Source organism: Aquarana catesbeiana, linkage group LG11 (genome assembly GCF_042186555.1).
Source record: "Aquarana catesbeiana isolate 2022-GZ linkage group LG11, ASM4218655v1, whole genome shotgun sequence".
Classification (NCBI taxonomy): Eukaryota; Metazoa; Chordata; class Amphibia; order Anura; family Ranidae; genus Aquarana; species Aquarana catesbeiana.
Genome location: NC_133334.1, coordinates 25635191 through 25660291, shown reverse-complemented (window position 1 = coordinate 25660291; position 25101 = coordinate 25635191). Strand labels below are relative to the sequence as shown.

The window sequence follows — 25101 nt, the reverse complement described above, 5'->3', positions numbered from 1 at the left end:
CATTTAAATCATCCAATAATGTTCTGTCTGGAAAGAAGTTTGAAATGTGAAGTAAGCTCCAGCTGACTCGTGATGGAGATGGCCGTGCTGTCATCGCGTCGCCCGCCCACCCCTATCTGCTGCGTATTAATAGAAATGGCGCAGATGCTTCCGTTATTACAAATCCCTCCAGCTGCCGGGGGAAGGGCGAATCGCATGGCTGGATGTCTAGAAAAAATATCACGCCGTGCTGCATTCTGCACATTCACAAACAGTTCTGATTTGGTATTCAATAAAAGCAAAATATGAGGCGTTAAAACAAGCTTGTTCCTCCTATCGGATTGTGCAACGGCAAGGAAGAACGGGTGCACTGAGAACTAATAACACACACGTATAGGAATAACATTACACGTAAGAAGACGACAACTTCTCTTCTATGAAAGTGTTGGGTCTTCCCACCAGAAGATGCAGAACACTGGGCTCACTCTGGGGTGTAGGACAATACTTCAGTTGGGTCATATCAGCTGCATGGCTCCTCCAGCCCTTGTCTGCCGTACTGGAGGAATGACATTATTCGGAGTCATGTTTTATAGACAATCCAAACCTGCAGTGTTGCCAGCCATGTCCCATGTACCCATTTCCCAAGGTGTCAAGGTGGGTAAGAGACAACCATTGACATTTGTACCTGAACATGACTCTCTAGCCCCCTGGTGCCTAACCTGTGGCCCTTTGGCACTTTTTGTGCCCTCCGGGCAACCGCAGACACTTATCTGTGTTTCCCTATTGCCCAGTTATAGCCGCGATTTCTAGCCATTTCATGTACTATGACTTCTCCTGAAGCAAATTCCCAGTATGCAACAACTCCTATAGCATGTTTGCAGTCTCTGACCATCTCTTGTATCATGTCTGCAGTCTCTGACCATCTCTTGTACTATGTCTGCAGTCTCTGACCATCTCTTGTATCACTTCTGCAGTCTCTGACCATCTCTTGTACCATGTCCGCAGTCTCTGACCATTTCTTGTACTATGTCTGCAGTCTCTGACCATCTCTTGTATCACGACTGCAGTCTCTGACCATCTCTTGTATCACGACTGCAGTCTCTGACCATCTCTTGTATCATGACTGCAGTCTCTGACCATCTCTTGTACCATGTCCGCAGTCTCTGACCATCTCTTGTATCACGTCTGCAGTCTCTGACCATTTCTTGTATCATGTCTGCAGTCTCTGACCATCTCCTGTACCATGTCTGCCGTCTCTATCTCCTTTATCATATCTGCAGTCTCTGACCATCATTTGCACCGTGTCCTCAGTCGCTGACCATCTCTTGCACCACGTTTGCAGTCTCTGACCATCTCTTGTATCATGTCTGCAGTCTCTGACCATCTCTTGTACCATGTCCGCAGTCTCTGACCATCTCTTGTATCACGTCTGCAGTCTCTGACCATTTCTTGTATCATGTCTGCAGTCTCTGACCATCTCCTGTACCATGTCTGCCGTCTCTATCTCCTTTATCATATCTGCAGTCTCTGACCATCATTTGCACCGTGTCCTCAGTCGCTGACCATCTCTTGCACCACGTTTGCAGTCTCTGACCATCTCTTGTATCATGTCTGCAGTCTCTGACCATTTCTTGCATCATGTCTACAGTCTTTGACAATCTTTTGTGGTATGTCTACAGTCTCTGACCATCTTTTGTATCATGTCTACAGTCTCTGACCATCTCTTGCATCATGTCTGCAGTCTCTGACCATCTCTTGTACCATGTCTGCAGTCTCTGACCATTTCTTGCATCATGTCTACAGTGTCTGACAATCTCTTGTGGTATGTCTAGTCTCTGACCATCTCCTGTGTCATGTATGCAGTCTCTGACCCTCTCCTGTATCATATCTGCAGTCTCTGACCATCTCCTGTGCCATGTCTACCTAACCCCGTAGGTTCCACAGTGAGTATAACAAGCATGCTTTACTGCACATACAGACTGATTTTACTGTTGTGGGTTTAGCAACACTTTAATGGCAACTCAACACGCACACAAACAACGCAAAAGTGCGGTGAAAGAAAAAAAACGTAATTAATTCCTCTGTAAGGCCCAAATAAAATGAACAGGCTGCCTCAATGCATGAAATAAAGTGTTGCGGAGAATCGGTTGAATGGGCCTTAACAGTTTCTCAAGCAGTTGGGATGCACACCATGCCCTAGCAGTGCAACTGTTAACACAGTCAGACCAACTTCCAAGTCTTGGATGGGCTTTAGTTACATCTTTATGGCTCCCGAGAATCCCATTAAAAAAATACTCTTAACGAAGTCTGTTAAAAGCAAGGGGGATAAGCCGCAGACCTCAAAAATGGAGCAGTGAAAATCCCTCAACCCAATTTCAGGCATTCACTAACCACCCCACCCCATGAACAGAGAAGGAATTACACAGCCTTCATGGCAAACTCTGGTTATTTAAAGAGCTACTTACAATAGATTAGAGAGATACTAGGAAACTTTATGAAAGATTCTCGCCTAATATTGTTCTGCAGAGATTGAGATGAAACGCAATAGTGCGCTTACTGAAATGTTTCCGGGGGAGTGTCATGTTGGAGGGGTCTACCTTCACATAGATCACATGATCAGCCCCTGTGCTCTGGTATGAAACCGTGCAACCCTTGCACCCCTTTTCCCCAAATGTTTAGCCAACTTCCAGTGCAATAAACTGGTGCAGGTGATTAGTTTAGGCCTGTCTGCAAAAAATGTATTTGTTGTAACGGTAACATTAACATTAAGCAAGGTCCATAAAGACATGGATGAGCGAGTCTCGAGTGGTGGAACTTGACTGGCCTGCACAAAGTCCTGACCTCAACCCGATAAAACACCTTTGGGATGATTTAGAGCGCAGACTGCGAGCCAGGCCTTCTCGTCCAACATCAGTGCCTGACCTCACAAACGCACTTCTGGAAGAATGGTCAAACATTCCCATAGACACACTCCTAAACCTTGTGGGCGGCCTTCCCAGAAGAGTTGAAGCTGTTATAGCTGCAAAGGGTGGGCCAACTCAATATTGAACCCTAAGGACCAAGACTGGGATGCCATTAAAGTTCACGTGTGTGTAAAGGCAGGCGTCCCAACCTAAGGTTTGCTGCACTGGAGTTTACTTCACACTTGATTAAAGGGATGGAAGGGGCGCACCAATCCTCACTGGAGCATGGAGGATAATCATGAGATTTTTATAAAGGCAGACCCTCGCACTTAGCACTCCTCCTCAAAAACTTCAGCAGGTGCACTATTATGTTCTCAGCCTTCCAGGAACAAAAGTAGGGATGAATCTTTCATAATGTTTCCTGATCTATCGCTGCAATGTATGTAAATGATTAAAAAAAAAAAAAAAAACTTTTCCTAAATTCTCTGAATTTACCATGAGGGTCATGCCATTTACAATGTACTTTAACTGCTTCAATACTGGGCGCTTGAAATTGTTAAATCGATGATCGGTTGTTTTTAGTGTGTAGAACAAGCACAACTCTTCACCTGGTGGAGTTTTCAACATCTCCTATGCTGTCTAAAAACAGAATGATGCATAAATAAAATTAAAAAAAAAAGACTTACCAACAGGGGAGCCGGCAGGGACAATACACTTCTTCTCTATGCGAGTGGCCTGGGTAGAATTCTGATTCTTGTGGACTCCATCTTGGATCAGTTCCTGGACTTTGAGGTCATTGATCTTGGGGAAAGGGAGTATGTGAACGCGCAAATGAGAACCCTCCGTTGGTTTTGGGACTTTCTGAAATGCCATATGGGGATTGGGATTTTCCTACAGAAAATAGAAAACAAATCTTGTTGAACATGTCTGCCTTCTGGAAAAGACAAGCAGTCTGAAAGCTACTGTAAATGGCAACCAATTAGATTGTTCTCAACTGCATTGGAAATAGGGTTGCCACCTCATTCATCCCTTTAAACCTGAACGCATATGAATTACACAGGATCTAAGGCTAATTTAATGCAGATAAGGCCCAAGTGAGTTTAATTACCACCTTAATCTGCCACAGAACCTGTGTAATTCCTCCGTGTTTGGTTTTAAAGGGATGAGGCGGCAACCCTAATTGGAAAGGTGATTGGTTATTATGGTCCACACAAACCCAATGGAAACAATGGGGTTGATTTACTGAAACTGGAAAGAAGAAAAGGGGGAAGTGCAATATTAATAGAAGACAGTTTATTTGCAACAGATAAAAACACTCACAGGATACAAGCTTTAAAACCACTCATCATGAAAGGTAGCATTCGCTGCTCATCTCCGTCCTGCAGGCACCACAAGGGATCCAAACCGCTGGAGGTAATATAGGTGGATGGAAAGTCCCATGAAGACCAGGAAGTCCACACCAACCAGTGTGGAATGCACCATCTAAAGTGACGTCACCAGAAGAGGAGAGGGGGCTTGAGATGTCAAGCTGACATTTCCAGCCCTCTCTCCTCTTACGGTGACGTCACATCTGATGGTGCATTCCACGCTGGTTGGCGTGGACTTCCTGGTCTTCACAGGACATTCCATCCACCTTTACTAAAACTTGGTAGTGCAGAATCTGGTGCAGCTGTGCATAGAAACCAAAATTCCAGTTTTTTTTTTTTTTTTTTTTTGTCAAAGCTTAAATGAACAAGCTGAAGTTAGAAGCTGATTGGCTAAAATGTACAGCTGCACCAGATCTTGCACTCTCCAGTTTTAGTAAGTCAACCCCATTGTGTCCAGTCTGCAGTACACAAACCTCAAGATCAGACACAACGTCTTGTACGGACTTCTCCAGAAGGGGAAGTAAAATAATGCCCATACTTTGTCTATGTAAATGTGGCCATTATTGTATACATTTCAGTTTCTTATGCGACTCTCTCCCTTTACAATGAACCTGCGCTAAAATGAATGTGCCTGAGCTGCTACTAGCAGCAGTGATAAGCAGACATTCAGAGACGATTTCTGAGTGCTTTGAGAGGCATAAATCTAATTCAGCTACGACATCAAGCCCCCCCCCCCCCTTAGCGTGCACTCGCTATTGGTCCCTGATAAGACCTGTGACAGTGAACTGCAGATGAGAAAGGTTAGGTCCCTCCCTCGGCCAGAAAAAACTGACGCGCTTCGCGGGTAGGGGTACCCTCGAAATGCATCAATGTCTGAAGGCCCTTGTGGGGCCCTCAAAGCCCACCTGGGGGCACGAATAGCGGTTCTAGCTGTATCTTTCCTGATATATATACAATAAGCCTTGAATATTGTTTTGCTTGTGAGTATAGCTTTTTATCCTTTGAATAAATGGTGTTTTGGTTAACGCACAAAGCTGATGTAGAGGTGTGGATATCTTAGAACTTTTGGCAGGTTTTCTTTTTTTATTTCATATTCAAGTGAACTATTTATACCTTTAGTAAATCAACCCCAATGAATCATAGAAAACTTGTGAAATCTGCAGGAAGATATCCATCAAAGTTTGATAACAAGAACAGTTTTATATGTTTGTCATTGCTTAGCCACAGCCTCATGCTGGTCACTCAGTTTACCTTTACTACATTGGAAGTTTCCATTCCCAGTAAGTACAATGCTGTCAGAAATGCCTTATAGGTTAATAATGAGTGATCAGACTTCTTAACAGCTGGGGCTTGGCCAGGTTAATGACCCCGAGTGAGTGAGATGGAGTAGAGCCTGTCTGCAGATTTCTGACATTGGTGGGTAAAAGCCAAGTCTTCTCCTCTCACAACTCTACGGTTGTTGGATTTCTCATGTATAAATGCGCTGCATTTGGCATGAACTGTGGGTGCAAACGCAATACTAATGGACAGACTGAGATGAGAGATGGGGATTAACATACCGTCCGTCTCCTATACTTCCGCTGCCTGAAAACGTTCCTCTTCTCTACAAAGTAATAAATAACTTCCTTCCCAAATGCAGAACTGTAGAATAATTGGTCCTCCAAGGAGGAGTGCTCGAAACTCCTAAATTAAACCGAGTGGGGAATGATAAACCATTAACTATGTCACTGCGTAGGGAAAGTGGGCCTTTATTGCTGTATCTTCTAGAGCAGTGGTCTCCAAACTGTAGCCCTTTGCTTGCCCTTATCTGGCCCATAGGGCACTAGATCTCCCACTGACACCCACAGTGCGGCACTACTTCTTCCCCAGATACCCAAAATGGCACACTATTCCTGCCACTGAGATTAATGATGGAGCACTACTCCTTCCACCGATACCCACAATAAGACACTATTCCTTCCCCCGATACCCACAATAAGACACTATTCCTACCACTGACATTAATGATGGAGCGCTATTCCTTTCCCTGATACCCACAATAAGACACTTTTCCTTCCCCTGATACCCACAATAGGGCACTATTCCTTTCCCTGATACCCACAACAGGGCACTATTCCTTCCACTGACATTAATGATGGAGCACTACTCCTTCCCCCGATACCCACAATAAGACACTATTCCTTCCCCTGATACCCACAATGGGTGACTATTCCTACCACTGACATTAATGATGGAGCACTATTCCTTTCCCTGATACCCACAACAGGGCACTATTCCTTCTACTGACTGACAGGGCACTACTCCTTTCACCGATACCCACAATGGGGCACTATTCCTTCCCCCGATACCCACAATGGGACACTATTCCTTCCTCTGATACGCAAAATGGGACACTATTCCCTCTGATACCCACAATGGGGCACTATTCCTTCCTCTGATACCCACAATGGGGCACTATTCCTTCCCCCCGATACCCACAATGGGGCACTATTCCTTCTCCTGACACCCACAATGGGGCACTAGTCCTACCACTGACACGCCAAATACCCTAGAGGAGTTAGTGGTGTTTGACACATTTGTTTGTGTCAAACACCACTAACTACCCTAGGGTATTTGGCGTGAGGCTGCCTTATAGGTGAAGAAATCAAAAATTCCTAGCAGTGCTGAGGATATTACACTCTGCTCAATCTTTTCCTTTTCGCTTTTGATTAATGTAAGTAAAAACCTGTTTATAATTATTTTCATGTGTTGACAAGCTCCCCCCATACTGCCCAATTATTTAACCATCCAAATGTTACATCCGTTCCCATAATCTTCATGCGCCATGTTCAACTTAGGCTGGGTGGGGATCCTAACTAGATGGGGGTGGTTGTGCGGCCTTACTGAGTTCACCGAGGCAATAATATTATATCTTAATATTGAACAAATATACAAAATGTGATGAACTTAATTGCAAATTTTTCTGTTCATAGAATACGCCATAAGCTCCTGAAGAAGCGTCTGTTGAATACGTGCAACATGTAGGAGCTGAGTTTTAATATGACATACTACCTCTTCAATTTTTCTCAATACTGGAGAGTGATCTGCTTGGTCCTCCGAATTTTTTTGATAAATACTTTCTATGTATGTAGGTGGTGCATTGTTTATACCGTATATACTCGAGTATAAGCCAAGTCTTTCAGCACATTTTTTTGTGCTGAAAGTGCCCCCCCCCCAGCACTTTTCTGCAGCAGAGAATGACATTTTCCAAACTGATTTTGGGGCCCTGTATCTCGGGGCCACTTGGTGCTAGGAACCCCAAATTTGGTGTGCAAACCCAATAGAACTAGTACTACAACATATCCAAAGCTGGGGTTCTTGGCACCAAGTGGCCCCAAGATACAGGGCCCCAAATTTGGTTCAGAAAATGTTATTCTCTGCTGCAGAAAAGTGCTTGACATTTTCTGAACTGACTTTGGGGCCCGAATCTCGGGTCCACTTGGTGCTAGGAACCCCAGCTGGATATGTTGTAGTGCTAGTTCCACTGGGTTTGCACACCAAATTTGGGGTTCCTAGCACCAAGTGGCCCCGAGATACGGGGCCCAAAGTCGGTCAACTGTGTCCATCTGCAGCAATGTCATTTTGGGACCCTTTGGGTCCCCCAAATTTTGGCTGCAGCTAGGGGGGCATCTAGGAACCTTTAACTACTGAGTTTGAAGTTCGAGGGACCTATGGCTGCAAATGGGCATTGTTTACCCTTTTTTCCACTTACAGTAGCTGCGCATTTCTTACCCTAGGCTTATACTCAAGTCAATACGTTTTCCCAGTTTTTTGTGGTAAAATTAGGTGTCTCGGCTTACATTCGGGTCGGCTTATACTCGAGTATATACGGTATACCTGTGTTATGCTTATAATGTCTATCATCCACAAATTTATCTTTTAATAATCCAAATTATCGGGACATGGCATTATATACAAAAGTGTCGTATCCACAGCACCACTTTGTGGTGATACGAATTCCTAACTAGAGAAAACTATGGTCAATGGCTGTCCCATTGTACACTCCCCTAGTGGAGGATAGTTTGAGTGGTCACGTGGTTGGTTTCTTGCTTTCAGTTTTTTTGCAATGTCTTTTTTTTAACCACATGAATCAATGAAGTAATATATCCTATCAGCATAGCTAACAACAGTCCACAAAGACAACAGGAAGGGACACAATCTCACATTTTTAAAGAGTTGTTCGGCAAGCTCCTTGATGCGCTTGAGTGTTTCCTGGGGACTGTAGTGTTCTTCATCTTTAATTCTTTCCACTTCAAATGACACCAGCTGTATGAAGACAATTCAATCCCTTGATTACTTTTTACTAACTATATACAGCAAAATATAGCAAGACCATCTTCAGGAGCACTGTACAAACTAAGGACATAACAGCAGAATATACACTAATAACATAACTCAGCAACCTACTCAAACCAGCAGCTGAATGTTACAGACAACATACCACATCCAGATTTTAAATCACCACCAAACTCCGCACAAACAGACCTCACATTTTCACAAACCCTGATGAAGGAGGCGTTGTGTGGGCCCCCGAAACACGTTGGATCTTATACCCAATTGATGTTTGGAAAAAAAAAAAAAAAATTACTTTGGACTCTAATAGTTCATTGTGGCACTTCAAATTCAGATTTAAATATTGCCTATTGCGTTCTAACAGCTGGCACCTGCGGCTGTCAGTGACTGCATCTGATTGGCTGCAGTCACTGTTCTGCCCACAATTGACCTGGCTCCTTTGGTCTTCAGATTGAAGGTTGCCGAGCCGGGCGTTGCCGCCAGGGCCACTCATGGATTAAATTTCGTCCAATTCACCAGGAAGAGGTTGAAGTTCGATCCCTGTTAAAAATGGTTCAAAAGGTAGGGTTGCAATGTTGCCGATACTAAGCATTTGCATGAGTACTTGTGCAAGTGCTCCGATACCTTTGCGGTGCGATTTGAGCCCATACAAAAACGGGCTCAAATTGTACTGCAAAGAATCGCATGTGATTTGAAGAGGAATGAGGTGCGATTCCTGGCCGAATCACATGGGGTTTCCCCCACCGCTCCTGTGTGAACCCAAGCTTGTTATAGTGACTTTAGCCTGGGTTTACACTGGAGAGGTGCGGTAAACCCCACGTGATTCGGGCAGGGAGAAGCTGAAAGCACCAGTGGGGGACTGCCAGAAGAGCAGAAGTGGGCGTTTTCTGTTCAATATCATTGCACAGAGCAGGTAACTATAGCGTCTTTTTTTTTACAAAAAAAAAAAAATAGACTTTTTAGTGACGTTCCAGTCACCCAATTCATTTTTTTTTTTTTTTTTAAATACTCTGTCGTAATTGTTTCCACTTTAACTACAATATTTGGAGAATGTCGGTAATGTGGTCCTTTAATTTTTTTTTGTTTAAATCGTGCAAAACTAACCTGGTCTCAGAAGCAGGCAGGGTCCATATCTCTGCTGTGGGCATCTGAAGCCCTCTTGTGTTCATTTCCGGGATTCGGTGCAGCTGGCTACCCAGCATGCACCTCCCGATCTTGCTCCTGCGCGGTAATGCCACCGCACAGCGCCCTTTCTTCCTGACAGGTTGCCATAGCAATGGCAGCGTCAGCGGAAGTTCCTACCCTGTTGTAATGGCAACCTATCAGAGGACAACCCGGAAGGAAATCACGTGAGATTACAGTATTAGGCGACTCCCATGGACTCCTGGGATAGGTGATGCGGAAATCCCAGGAGTCCACGGGAGTCGCCTTGCTACGTCATCGCCTAGGCGGCCTGGAGCTGCAAGTGCTCCAGGAAATAAAGGAAAAAACGTATTTAGGAAAAAAACGAAAAATTGCTATTTACAATAGAAATGCAGATGGGCATGGAAATGATTGCAAAATTGCAATCAAATTTTGCAAAAATATTGCAAAAAAAAAAAAAAAAAACGGGTGGAACTCCGCTTTAAACTCATGAGCTAAAATATAGACTCATGATAAGTAAAATTTTTCAACAGAACACCTGATGTAAAAAAAAATATTAGGAGATAAAACAAACACATTTGACGCGAATGCGCCTTTATCAGATTCTACTATGCACCAATAACGTCTCCCCCCTTGAACCCCCCCCCCCATGCTTTATTTAGCTCCACAAAGTGATAACAGAGAACTGAAACAATTGAATCCCAATGTTCGCAGCACTCTGATCTTTTTATTTACTGGTTCCTGCGTGTTTCTTACAGTCTATAAACACAATGCGGCATCAAACTGAAGACATTTGCTCCAGGCACAGCATTCCACAGTTCCGTTAATACAACCCCCCCCCCCCCACCCCGTAATAGAAAAGGTTCAGGATATAGCAAAGCTCCCTCTTCGGCTGTCGCAAGCGACTGTGAAGTCTGCTCTATATGAGCCGGAGCCTGAAACCAATTAGTAACAATTAAACATGAAAGAGTCTAATGGAAATGAATTTTATTTAGGAACGGAAGATTAAGACCCAAGAACAACATCTGAAGCCCAGTGTGTTTTTCCCAAAGCCCAGAATAAACAACGGCAGCGCCTTATGCAACATAAAAGTGATTCTTCTGTTTCACAATGAACAACTACCCCCAGCTTCCAATTCCGTGTTATGGGAGCTAAAAGATGATGACAAGTCAGATTAGTTGGATTTTCCTAGTGTGCAAGTAAAAGGTCAGCTCCGCTCAAAGCTGACATTTAATGGCTGGTGGTAAGGTGAGTCAAATACACCAAAATTCTCCATCTCATTCAATGTCACAGCCACTGCAAAGCCAAAGGATGGCGTCACACTTCCTCAATGTATTCCCCATTGTGTAGGGGTAGACATGTAATCGGGGAGCAAACTACAAACAAACCTCATAAAGTTCCCTTACAGGAAGGTTGTCCAAATATCCCTGTGACAGACCCAACCAGGACAGGGGGGCTTTTGGAGGGGACTACAGGGTAGCCTCCTGCATACGGAGTATGGGCCCTGGCTTTTGAGGGGGCTCTATTCTTGGGAGGTGTGTGTCTGGAATGTCTTGCTTCGGATTCGGGTCCATGTCTCCCCGAAACACACAGACTCTGGGAACCTAGGACCTGGATACAGATTTGGGGGCCTTTGTGCCTAAACCAGCAATGACTGCTTTAGACTGTAAGACTCTTAGCAGATATTAATATAATCAGATCAAAACAACCTGATGCTGGGGTCTCCTGCAATAACCTGTTTATTAGGTGTTACGTGTTTATTGTTAAGTGTGTCTCTCTCATTGTGTGCCTCCTAGGTGTGTATTCCCATTGCTAATTGAGTTACTCGAGTCACCTATTGTTTCTGTCTGTTAGCTAATCCTCTTGGAGGTTCCTACATGATGGGATAAGTCTCGTGTCAACTTTACCTTGTTATCTAAAAATTGTGTGATGTTTTGGGTAATATTTGGTTTTATTGTTCATGTGGTGACTGTCCTACTTTCGAAGTGTATAAAAACCTGTATTTATGTGCAATAAACAGTCACTCCTTTGGTTTTACCTCAACAACTGGTCTGCGTACAATGTTTGCGGTAAAAGGGCTGGTATTAGCGCTCAGTCTGCTGGAAGGGTATGAAGAGCAGGAGGCACACTTTGGCAGAACCACCCAAGGGGGTGCCAATCAGTCCGTCACAATTGCCCTAGGCAATTCTATATCTAATGAATAGTACATAAATGTATGAAAAACCGGCTCCATGCAGCGCCAACACAGAATCCTTATCAGATAGATCTGACCACTGTGCAATAGATGGTCAAATAATGCTTAGAGACTCAAATCCCTTCGATCAGAGAATGACAGCTTCCACATCCAGTCACTCTCCCTGATAACGACTTTGAGGACGAAACACGCAGGGCTAGTGAAAGTGACGTCAACACGCATGCACCTCCTGGAAGAGGGGCAAAATGGAGGTACACCGATCGGATGCATACATTTTAATGGCTGCAGGTATGTTAACTAATGTGATTGCTCAGTTATTTAATAAAATGGTTTGCTGGTTTTAACTATATTGCCCTATGTGAGCTTCTTTTATGTTTATGTGGTTCTCATGCCAGGAATTTTGGATGCCTTCTCTCCTATGATTGATGGAAGAGGTCATTCATCGATCAGGGAGATTTGAGCCTCTAAGCTTTAGTTGACCATCTTTTCCACAGTGATCAAATCCATCTGGTTGGCACTGCATGGAGCAATTGTACTCACTCTCTAGCACAAGATAGGTGTCGAGGCTGGGCTCAGCCCTTCCTTCTCTGAGCTGCCCGCTCAGCTGTCGGCTAATTGCCAGCTCCTATCTCTCTCCACAGTTACTCAGCTGTTGATGATATCCTGCTCATCAGTCCTGCCTACTTATCCAGTCCAGAGGTTTTCTGCCTTCGCCTTGGTCAACATCACAGAAACTATCTCCTGTGATCCTGTTCAAGACTTGCTTTGCGGACATCCCTTCTGGCTCCAGATCCTGCTTGCTGTTTCACCACTTTGATCCCTGACTTCTGGCTTCGCTGACTATCCGTTCAGGTTACTGAATTTTGGCTATATTTTGACTACGTTTGTTCTTTTTACTTTTATTATTAAACAAGTGTGATTTAACTGTACTTCTGTCTCGGCCTGATTTCATGGTTTCTGACAATAGGACTTTTTTGGACTTTAAGTTGGGATACTTTGAAGCTCTTCATTCCTTATATTTTGAATGGACACTCTATGATTTGTAATATCACGTGTATTTTGAGAGGCTGATATATAAATTTTCTTTTTTAGTGCTACGTGTATTTTTTAATAAATGAATAGTATATATCAGAGCTCCCCCCGTTGTAAATGCTGAAGGACCTCCCTTTACAGATCTTCATGAAACAGGTTGGCAACAAGGCAGGTCAAAAACATAAAATCTTCTTTATCACAATCCATTAGGTAGGGGAACAATGCAAAAACGTTGACGTTAACTGTTTGTCCATTGTAACCCTACCTGATGGAGTGTAGTAAAGATTTTATGTTTTTGACAAGCCATGTTGCTGACATGTTTTATGAAGATTGTTGGACAGTGTTTACAGCTGTGGTGTGACACAGGTATTGAGTAACATGTGATTACAGATAGAGAGGGTAGTAGCGCCACGCCACTTTTGTACTACTGCAGGAAAATCGAGGGAAGCTGGAAGCCGCACACCGGTATAATGATGAATGCTTTTATTGGTAAAAAGCTAAATCATAAAGGAACACAAAACACTATGGCAGAAGCGTACAGAAACAGCTGACGCGTTTCACACTCACAATCAGTGCTTACTCAGAGCTATGAGTTTATGATTTCGCTTTTTACCAATAAAAGCATTCATCATTATACCGGCGTGGGGCTTCCAGCTTCCCTCGATTTTCCTGCTTCATCTTGCATCAGCCAGCACCTGGGACTCTTCCCCTTTGAAGGATAACAACTACACTGGCTTTATGCCTACCTGAGCGGTGGGACCCTTTTTCTGCTTGGTTTGCATCTCTGGATTCATGCACTTCATGCACTTCTGTACTACTCCCTGTACAGATGAAGCTGTTGGGGGTGCTTCTCCAGAATAAATGCAGCCCCCTGCTGTTTGCAGCACAGGCTGAATTGCACAATAATACTAAATGGTCTGGCCATGGATGGCGCAAGCTGAGGCTGTTTTACCTGCTAATTATACGGCTAGGATAGGTGTGTGACAGCTGGAGCATTCCTTTACCTCCACAGCCTGAAAAAGTGGGCTTTGTTCCAGAGAACGTGTTGGAGGGAATCAAGCGTATGCAAGATCATTTGGTATGTACACCATACAATATATTGTGGTGTAATGGGTATGCTTATAGTCAAAACCAAGTACATGTATAAAAGGTCATAGCAACTTGGGGTGCTTTAATTCATGTGTTAGTAATCAGCATCCCCCTATAAAACATCCTCATCGTCTCAAGAATATAGGACGCAGTTTCATAGCGATATACCTCATCGAAGAGATCGCAGGATCGGTACGGAGGGCCGCGGTCAGACACGAAGCCAGCAAACGCCATCCCATTCAGGATTTTAGTGAGGAAGTCGTTCTCTATCAAGCCGCGCTGGCCCAGGAACGCAGCCTGCGGAGACAGATAAAAATGTTTAGTACAGACCTCATTATTCATCCTATTAGACAAAAGGCTCGAAGCTTCCTGGATGTCGGTGGTGTCTGAGACACAATGCAGCGGTATCTCCAGGATAGTGGACAATATCACTCATCTGAGCAATCATGTCACCCGACAAATATTAAAGGGCTTCCCTACCAAACTTGTGAAATTTAAAGTGCATGTCAAAAAATAATAATTCTTGTTTCTGTGTTTCCACTTTCACCATATCACATAATTTTTCTTTACCGTCCACTATGCCAGTATATATACAGTGGTTTGGGCTGGTATGGGGTCATGTAACCCAGACTACTTTAACACTTTGCATTTTATCCTTCATGGTCACTCCCATTTTTGCACTTTATTACTTTATATTTTTTTCACTGGGGTCACCACAACACCTTGCATATTGGCACATTATTCCATTATATACACTCACCCATTATCCCATTATTGATATAATACATTTACAAAAAAGTATAATTTTGCGATATAACTAAATACATTGTTTACATATTAATTATTATATCTTTCCTACAGCATTTCCCCGGATGGTCAACTGACCACCGGTGTTTTCCATACGGATTTTACACCCTCCTTTTTGTGGTCCTCCCATTGCAAATCATTGTGCTTCGGTATGGCCCCCTCAGTTCCCGTGGTAGATAATTATGGGGCGACCTTTGGCTGTCGGTGCCTGGTACTGACAATGGTAGCCATTTTTGTGAGTAACTCAAATCAACTCTTGACCCTTGCTCTTATTTGGGCTAAAATTCCTATTTCATGACTTTTTAGATACAGTGTAATTTACGCATACTTACATGTTTTTTATAGATAAGACGGATTACGCCTGCTCCTGAGGAAGTGATGGTTCACGAAACACGTAAAGCATATTGTGCTGCAACCCGTTTGGCTTTTAATACTTATATAATGTATATTAATGTTTTTGCTCTGATTCTCACAAGTATTTTTGCTGTGTCATTGCTGTAGAGACTGATTCTATGTAATGTTTCAATCAGGTTTTAATATGGTAACTATTGTTGACAGACATTTTCATTAAAGATTGTCTTTAATGTGCATCCACCTTTGTATTATGGGTCAATGTATTCATACATAGGTCATTTTCGCTGCATCGACCTCTGGGCACACACCTCATTTAAAGTCCCAACTCTTTTCCTTTCTGCAATGCAACAGAGATGGAGGCACATGTCTATGTGGGCCTCATTTAAAGTCCCAAACTTTTTCCATACCAATTCTTGTTTGTAGTTCTTCATAGAGTAGGGAAACCCTCCACCCACCTACTCATCTTCAAGGCGTTTTCAGATTTGCATGACATTATCTAGGCTTCCTCCCCTGCTAGAGGAAATGCGGATAGTATTTTATTCTTTTCTTTTTTACTTTTTCTTTTTCTTATATGTTTTGGCTGGTCATGTGAAGTTGGGTCCCTTTCCTAGTTAGATCCTCCTGGATGGTGAGCAATCCGGGATAATGTGGAGTAAATCGCTGATGTGATGACATTAGTACTACTCTCTGCATCAGTACACTGAGGGCGCTGGGCACCCGAGGGGCGCTATGACACCCTACTCAGGGGGAGGGGCGCTATGACACCCTGCTCAGGGGAGGGGCGCTATGACACCCTGCTCAGGGGAGGGATGCTATGACACCTTGCTCAGGTGCAGGGGGATGCTATGACGCCGGCCACATACAGTCTTTTGGTTCAACTGAAGGCGGGTGTCATTTAATCCGAAAGTCTGAGAACATCATGTAGGCAAAAAGCGGTCCTGCAGGAGACAGCTCTGTACTAAAGGGGATTAGTAGTCTGAGCTCCTGCTTTTTTTTTTTAACCAGCGTCTAGGTGCATTTAAAAAAAAACAAAAAAAAAAAAAACACAATTTGGCATTCTATTTCTTACATAAAGACTCTGGGTGTAAAGCATTTAATGTATTCTTATGTATTTTTCTTGCCCATTTGCAAAGTTTGCAAAAAACAAATGATAAACAGACAGCAGCCATCATGTTACCTTGTGGAAATGGATGACCGGCTCTGAATGTATCCTGATGAGCTGAAGGCAGGAGCGATATCCCTGAAATATCTGAGCGAATAATCGCAGGAAGATGGCGCGCACTTCTTTATCCTGCAGAAGCAAGGAGGGGAAGGAGAGGCACATTAGTAATTTGCTTGGGAGCTTCATTGTACATGGTCTACTCTTTTAAAGTACTCTGCACTGCTGGAGGACTCCACTCCTTCTAACACTCCTCTCCTAATTACCTTCTGCCCCTTCTTCTAACGCGCCTCTCCTAATACACCTTGCTGGAGGACTCTGCTCCTTCATCTATCTCTCCTCTCCTAAAATAATCTGCACTGCTGGAGGACTCTGCTCCTTCATCTATCTCTCCTCTCCTAAAATAATCTGCACTGCTGGAGGACTCTGCTCCTTCCTCCATTTCTACTCTCCTGAAATACTCTGCTCTGCTGGAGGACTCTGCTCCTTCCTCCATTTCTACTCTCCTGAAATACTCTGCTCTGCTGGAGGACTCTGCTCCTTCCCGTAACTCTCTTCTCCTGAAATACTCTGCACTGCTGGCGGACTCTGCTCCTTCTTCTAACTCACCTCTCCTAATACACTCAGGTAGAGGGCTCTACTCCTTCCTCTAACTCTTCACTCCTGAAATACTCTGCAATGCTGGAGGACTCTGCTCCTTCATCTATCTCTCCTCTGCTGGAGAACTCTGCTCCTTCATTTATCTCTCTTCTCCTGAAATACTCTGCTCTGCTGGAGGACTCTGCTCCTTTCCCTAACTCTCCTCTCCTGAAATACTCTGTACTGCTGGAGGACTCTGCTCCTTCTTCTAATACACTTCTCCTAATACACTCTGCTAGAGGGCTCTACTCCTTCCTCTAACTCTCCACTCCTGAAATACTCTGCTCTGTTGGAGGACTCTGCTCCATCATTTATCTCTCCTCTCCTGAAATACTCTTCTGTTCTGGAGGACTCTGCTCGTTCAACTATCTCTCCTCTCCTGAAATACTCTGCACTGCTCTGTTTTTCAGAATGTGTTTTCCCATTTCTCGTGTTGCTGTCACAGGCACTCGTTATTTCAGGCAATCACATCATTAAAGAGGTCACTACTTCCAGCATGATGAAAACACTACTGTGCTGACACTGAACCAAAATGTAATTTGAGGATCTAGTAGCTCACTTACCAGCATTTTTACATGAGACAAAGTTGAGCGTAGAGGAGGGAAGGCATGATCTGCAACTTCTAGATCCGGATGCAGAACCTGGGAATGAGAGGAGCCATCAGGGGCCAAAAATCAGGATAGAAAAATTATAAAAATTGTTTTTTCTGTTGAGCAAAACTTACAAGGGAGAGGGAAGTCTGGATCTGCTGGAAGAGGGGCTCTGGCAGCACAGAGAGGTGGATACATTCCGGAATTTTGATTGTACCTCCATCCAGGTCTGCTATAATCACATCGAGCTACAAGAAAGCAAGATGACAGTAAGAAGATATAGTATAGATCAACCAGAAGCTGTAAAAGAAGCCTTGAAATGCACAAAGGAGGTATTGTCTAGCTGCCAATGTCACCAGTTGGTCATCCAAGCATTGCTCCAACTTCACTTCATAAAAATAATGCTGCCATAAATCTGAGCACCAAGTGTGAAACTATTACAAGAGAAAAACGGCACCTGGCCGCACACAGGATCAGCTGACTGTCAAGCTAAGATAATAAAAGATAAGAAATGGCTTCATCTTGGTTCTCCACCCATAAAAGAACCCCTTGCAATGCATTTCACCCATGTGGGGCTTAATTAGAGGCCAGGAGCCATTTTCCTGTAGTCTAAGCTGAGCTGGACGAGCCTCACATCCCAACCAGCGCCAACATACAGTGTCACTAGACACAAAACTCACCTTCTTGAGCATTAGAGCAGTGCTATTTTACAGTTTAGCACAACTATGAAACTATGTCACCCAAACAGTCATCTTCGTTCCTCTCAAGACCTCCTGATTGTAGCTCCCTCATTACCTCCACCCATGCTCACCTCCAGGAGTTCGCCAGAGTCTCTCCATCCTCTAGAACAACCTAAACCAGTCAGTCCACGCTTAGGCGATTCCTGAAAATTCATCTTTTTAAGGGAAGCCTATTGTGCCCTCCACCCAAAGATTTTTGAATGAGAAATGCCAAGGCAAAAAAACGTACATCTTCCTCACCCCCACACAATTATTATTTTTTAGTATCACTTACTCCTCCCTTTTGGTTTGTAAGTTCTCACTAATTCAGCAAGACCGGAGGAAAAATCTGTCAAAATGGTGGCCAGGCACCTCCAAGACAGAGCAGGATATAAATAAGGCCTATTAAAGCCTGCTGCTCCAGTTATCCTCACCAAGACCACAAAGAAGAAGACACAACATGGAATCCATGTTGACACGTCCTTGCATCACAATTCTCACATGTGTATACGTTTTTCTCTTGGAATTTCCCATACAAAAGCAAATTCTTTAATGAAAAAAAAAAATCCAAACATTATTATAAGTCTAAACATTAATGTCACATGCAATAAATTGGATTAAAACATCTGGAAATGTTTCTGGACTGTCTGGCTCTCTTTCTAATGGAGATGTCTCTGCAAAAAGAACTGACATATCCATTAAACATTAAAAATGACGGAAAATTTTGGCAAGGGAAGGAAACATGAGATTGGTCATTAAAATGACTAAGCAAGAATAATGTATAGGAAAGCATGTGGAATGGAATGGGGCTACATAATGTACGAAGCATAAAGGGGAGCACTCAGAGCTCAGTTTTGTGCTCAACGCTGCTCAACGCTGCTCAACAATTGGACACTGTGGGAAAAGCCGGACACCCAGCATCAACAGACTTTCCAACAACCAGGAACATTTACAGCCCTCCCTCAACAGTAGATCCCTCCCAGCAACTATAGACACCCCATTAACAATAGATCCACCCCAGCAACAATAGATCTTCCAGCAGATAGCATCTATAGACTTTCCAGGAGCCAGCATCAACAGACTTTCCAGCAGCCAGCATCAACAGACTTTCCAGCAGCCAGCATCAACAGACTTTCCAGCAGCCAGCATCAACAGACTTTCCAGCAGCCAGCATCAACAGACTTTCCAGCAGCCAGCATCAACAGACTTTCCAGCAGCCAGCATCAACAGACTTTCCAGCAGCCAGCATCAACAGACTTTCCAGCAGCCAGCATCAACAGACTTTCCAGCAGCCAGCATCAATAGACTTTCCAGCAGCCAGCATCAACAGACTTTCCAGCAGCCAGCATCAACAGACTTTCCAGCAGCCAGCATCTATAGACTTTCCAGCAGCCAGCATCTATAGACTTTCCAGCAGCCAGCATCTATAGACTTTCCAGCAGCCAGCATCTATAGACTTTCCAGCAGCCAGCATCTATAGACTTTCCAGCAGCCAGCATCAAAAGACTTATAACAATAGACTCCAGCAGTTACCAACATTACTTCCCTCCCTCAACAGCAGATCCCTTCCAACAATAATTGATGATCCCCACAACAATAAATCCTCCAACAGCAACAATGGATCCCTCCTAGCGACAATTGATCCTCCAGCATACTCCAGCACCCCTTACTATTAAATACATGCAGTGCCGGAGGTGCCAAAACTGAGTTCCCCAGTGGTCCCTGCTAAAAAAAAGCCCCGCTTATAGATAAACTATGGTTCACCTCTTTGGTAAGTACACAGATATTACCAGAACATTTACTGAAAGCAACTTCTGATGTGGAGTTCACATACAGGTGCATCTCATAAAATTAGAATACCATCAAAAAATTTAATTTATTTCAATAATTCAATTCAAAAAGTGAAACTCATATATTTTATATAGATGCGTTACACACAGAGTGATATGTTTCAAGTATTGCTTTGTTTTAATTTTCATGATTATGGCTTACAGCTAGTGAAAATCCAAAATTCTGTATCTTAGAAAATTAACAAAAAAAAAAGGATTTTTAATACAGAAATGTTGGCTTACTGAAAAGTATGTCCATGTACAGTATAGTATGCACTCAATACTTGTTCGGGGCTCCTTTTCCATGAATTACTGCATCAATGCGGCGTGGCATTGAGGCGATCAGCCTGTGGCACTGCTGAGGTGTTACAGAAGCCCAGGTTGCTTTGATAGTGGCCTTCAGGTCATCTGCATTCTTTGGTCTGGTGTCTCTCATCTTCCACTTGACCATAAACCACAGATTCGCTATGGGGTTTAGCTCAGGCGAGTTTTCTGGCCAATCAAGCACAGTGGACCAACACCAGTAGATGACATGGCTCCCCAAATCATCACTGACTGTGGAAACTTCACACGACCTCCTGCAATTCGGATTCTGTGCCTCTCCACTCTTCCTTCAGACTCTGGGACCTCGATTTACAAATGAAATGCAAACTTTTCCACAGTCCGTGATGATTTGGGGAGCCATGTCATCTGCTGGTGTTGGTCCACTGTGCTTTATCAAGTCCAAAGTCAGCGCAGCCTTCTACCAGGAAATTCTAGAGCACTTCATGCTTCCCTCTGCTAAACAGCTTTATGGAGGTGCTGATTACATTTTCCAGCACCTGCCCACACTGACAAAAGTACCAATACCTGGTTTAATGATCATGGTATCACTGTGGTTAATTGGCCAGCAAACTCGCCTGACCTAAACCCCATTGAGAATCTGTGGGGTATTGTCAAGAGGAAGATGAGACACTTGGGAATTTCTGAATTATAGATTTTTTTTTTTTGTTCAGTCTGTGGGCTAAACGAAAGAATTATTACAGATTCCTTCATCCAAGCTAATAGCATGTACTGTATATGCACATTTAGTGGTTACCTGTGGTTGGGGAAAGATGATCATCAGTCCTGGGCGCATACGAATTCCCAGCCACAGCTGTTTGCACACACCAGCAATTGCTATCGCAGGACATTGATGCTCCAACGAGCAAGTTTGAAAAAGGCACAATTGGGGGGGGATTTACTAAAGGGACTAACAAAGGGAAATAGACTGCGCACTCTGCAAGTGCAGTTGCTCCAGAGCGTAAATGAGTAAATGAGAGGAAGCTCTGCTGACTTCCATCATCCAATCATGTGCAAGCAAAGATGCTGTTTTTTTCTTTACTTTCCTTGCGTGTGATTGGGTGTTCTTTGTAAAGTGAAGCTTAACCTAATTTACTCAACTCTGGAACAACTACACTTGTAAAGTGCATAGTCTATCTGCCTTTGGTAAATCCACCACCATGCCTTTTTCTAGTGCTTGCTATATCAGAGCATCAAAGGAAAGTATCAGTCGAATGATCAAGGTAAAAAAAACTTCTGTATCCAGCTCCTCCCAAAGCCCCCCCGAACCTGATCTCGATCCAGCGATGTGCACGAGAACAGTGTCTCCCTCCTCTTTCTCCCTCCCCACAGGGTAGATTAATAGCAGCGGAAGCTGCGGTTGATCAAATCTTATGATGAGGAAAGCAGGGGGTGGGGCCAAGTTCTGCTGTCTGTGGGTGTGGACACGCAAGTGGGGCTCAGGAGCAAGACCACAAAAGTGCCCCCATAGGAAGTGGATTCCTATGGGGGACACTTGCCGAAGACGAGGAGCCAGGAGTGCCAGCAGGGGACCCAACAAGAGGAGGATCAGGGCTACTCTGTGAAAACCATTACACAGAGCAGGTAAGTATAACATGTTTGTTCTTTTATTAGAAAAAAAAAAATTTTCCTTTAGAATCCCTTTAAAGCGGTAGTAAAGTCTCCTGAAACAAAAACAAAAAAAAAAAATGGTCCCCAGCAGGTTTAAAGTAATACTTAAGCTTTGTTTTTTTTTTTTTTTCTAAAATAACAAACATGTTATACCTACCTCCTCTCTGTAATGGTTTTGCACAGAGCAGCTCGGTTCCTCCTTTTCTCAAAGTCCCTGCCAGTGCTCCTGGCCACTCCCTCCTGGCAGGTGGCCCCACAGCAAACACTCCCGTGCCACGGCTTTGTGCATCCACTCACACACAGAGCCGGGCTCAGCCCCACCCCTCTGTCTCCCGATTGGCTCACTGGCTATGACTGACAGCAACTCCTGGTTGCCAAAAGCCAACCAGGAGTGCGAGTCCCAGGAGAGCCAAGGCTCTTGTGGACATTGCTGGATCAAGAGGTGGCTCAGGTAAATATTAGGGGGTTGGGGGGGGGGCTGCAGCACACAGAAGTTTTTTTTAAAGCGGAGTTCCACCCAAAAGTGGAATTTCCGCTCATCTGATTGCCCCCCCCCCCTCCGGTGCCACAATTGGTAACTTTTCGGGGGGGAGGGGGGGACAGGATACCTGTCTTTGACAGGTGTCCTTTCCCACTTCCGGGAGCCTCAGCCGCGGCTATTGACATCACGGCTGGGGCTCCCTCCTCCTTCCCCTGTCGCGAGGCCAGAAGGAGAGAGGAGCAGGCCTCCTCTCCAGTAGGGTTACCGGCGTGAAGCTGAAAGGCTACACTGCCGGATACCCTTACCCGCAATGGTGGCGGCAGCACACGACAGCTGATGGAAACATCAGCTGCGGTGCTGACTTCGCTGGACACCAGGACAGGTAAGTGTCCTATTATTAAAAGCCAGCAGCTGCAGTATGTGTAGCTGCTGGTTTTTAATTCCTTTTTCTTTTTTTGGGGTGGACCGCCGCTTTAACGCAGAATGCATGAAGGTAAAAAACCTTGTGCCTTTACAACCACTTTAAGTCATAATGCACTGCATACTAGTACATTTTGACAGACTTACCTGCAAACGGAGCGCTCCGACTCTGCGCTGTCATGGCTCCCCCTGATCCCCAGCACATCCATCTTCACTCGATCTTCCTTCCAGGTTCAGATCTTCGACTGCTTGAATGGCTGGGCCGCAGCGATGTCACATGACCGGGGCACACAGAGTGGGCCCTTAAATGTGGTCTGAACGCCGCCTGCATGTGCTCAGATCACATTGTCGCTGACATGCAGGTGGGACATTTATGACAGAGGATACCGCTAGGATCTCTTCCTGTCAGTGATTTTGGAAATTTGGACTCCACTACTACTTTAAAGCCAACAACCAATGAGTTTCGGGATTTGCATAAATCTCCCTTCTTCAAGGTTTCTAATGCTGCTGCTGCTGCATTGAATGAATGATAGTCAATGTCAGACCAGGACACAGTTTAGATCAAGCAAAAAAAAAAAAAAACAGGGACAGCAATCTAGCGGCTGGTGTCTATAATACACAACACAGAGAAGACATTGCTTGCTTTTGAATTCTTTTAAAACTCAGACCGGGGTGAACAGAATGGATTTCTGACTGATGTCTTTCCTGAACAGATATAGCAAATTCACAGTTTTATCTTTATGACATAAATATGTGCCTGCATTCATATTGCATAATACTTTAACAAGCACAGATAAAGTAGCAGTTACAAACTGCCTGGTACTTGGCTCTCAGGTTCTGATCTCCCGCCGGCAGCGATAATGGACAATAAATTCCCATTTTTGGCACCTGTCTTGGACACAGATCCCCACCAGATGACAGAGCTCCTGGTGAAGCACTGGATCTAACTAGTTTATAAGACATATGGAAATCATTGCATTTTTCTCTGCCCCACTGCTACTCTTCATACCAGTACCGCTCATCCATTTAACATGCAATCAGCATGCATAAATCAACAAATAGGCGGATAAATAAAAAAAAAAAAAAAAAAGGCCACAGCTGGCCATCATCTTCCCAGGAGCACTTGCTACATACCCAGGATGATGTTTCAGAGGAACTCCGAACTAAAGGTCTCTGGAAATTGCGGTTACTGAGGTCACTTGATGCAAACAGTCTGCAGGAAGTTAAAGGGGCATAGCGGCTGGGCTATATAAAGAAAGTCCATTGACACTTATTATGATCTGGTTCCCTATCCAACACTTAGTTTAGACTGGTACTTTGGTTCACAATACTTTTACTTATCCACTGCAGGCAGATCCAACAGGCTTTTCAAGAAGCTTTTGAGAAGGACTTCAATCTTTGGCCATATAATTCTATGCCAGTCACTTGGTCTGTAGCAGAGGATCTTGTGGGGCTGGCCTCCAGGTTGACAGTCTGGAGGATGTGGATGGTAGGCACTGGGTCCAAAATCAATTTAGTTCCAAAGGGGTTTACTTGCTACATCTGGAGGGTGCAAAATCAGGCTCACTTCAACATAGAAACCAATCAGCTTGCAGGTTTTATTGCCAAAGCTTCATTGAACAAGCTGAGGTAAGAAGGTGATTGGTTTCTATGCAGAATCTAGCCTGATTTTGCACTCTCCAGCTTTAGTAAATAAACTCCATAGTGTCTAGGTTTATGCCTGGTGATGCACCACCTTTATCACATCCAAAGGTGACATTGAGGTGCCATTCAAAAGAAATGCATTATGTGTGAAGCCGTCCTTAATTATAAACCTCCACAAAAAAAGCGAAGACTGACAAGACTTCTGTTGTTACCATGTGATCATTTAAATATGGTTGACAAAATGCTATCTACCTCTTTACTGTAAGAGAGGAGCCCCTTACCTTGAGCTGATCAGTGAGAAGAATGTCCCTTACATTGGTGGTCAGTGGTAAGAACAGCCCCTATATTTGTGGTTTTTAGGGAGAATGCTATTTACATTGGTCAATGGGAAGAATGTCCCCTACATTGGTAGTCTGTGGGAAGAATGTCTCTTATATTGGTGGTCACGGAAAACAATGACTCCTAAATTGGTAGTCAGTGAGAAAATG

General features: G+C 44.0%; 1 protein-coding gene across 4 annotated transcripts in view; it reads right to left on the bottom strand.

Moving 5' to 3' along the window:
- SBF2 (SET binding factor 2) overlaps window positions 1-25101 on the bottom strand; it is a 514395-nt gene that overhangs the window by 177412 nt on the left and 311882 nt on the right. For all 4 annotated transcript variants that reach the window (XM_073604094.1, XM_073604095.1, XM_073604096.1 and 1 more), the window contains exons 9-14: window positions 17723-17836; window positions 17562-17639; window positions 16378-16491; window positions 14208-14336; window positions 8453-8554; window positions 3569-3773 (exon numbers count right to left, since the gene is read on the bottom strand). In XM_073604094.1, the coding sequence (XP_073460195.1) occupies window positions 3569-3773; window positions 8453-8554; window positions 14208-14336; window positions 16378-16491; window positions 17562-17639; window positions 17723-17836 (742 nt within the window). The remainder of the gene's footprint in view (window positions 1-3568; window positions 3774-8452; window positions 8555-14207; window positions 14337-16377; window positions 16492-17561; window positions 17640-17722; window positions 17837-25101) is intronic.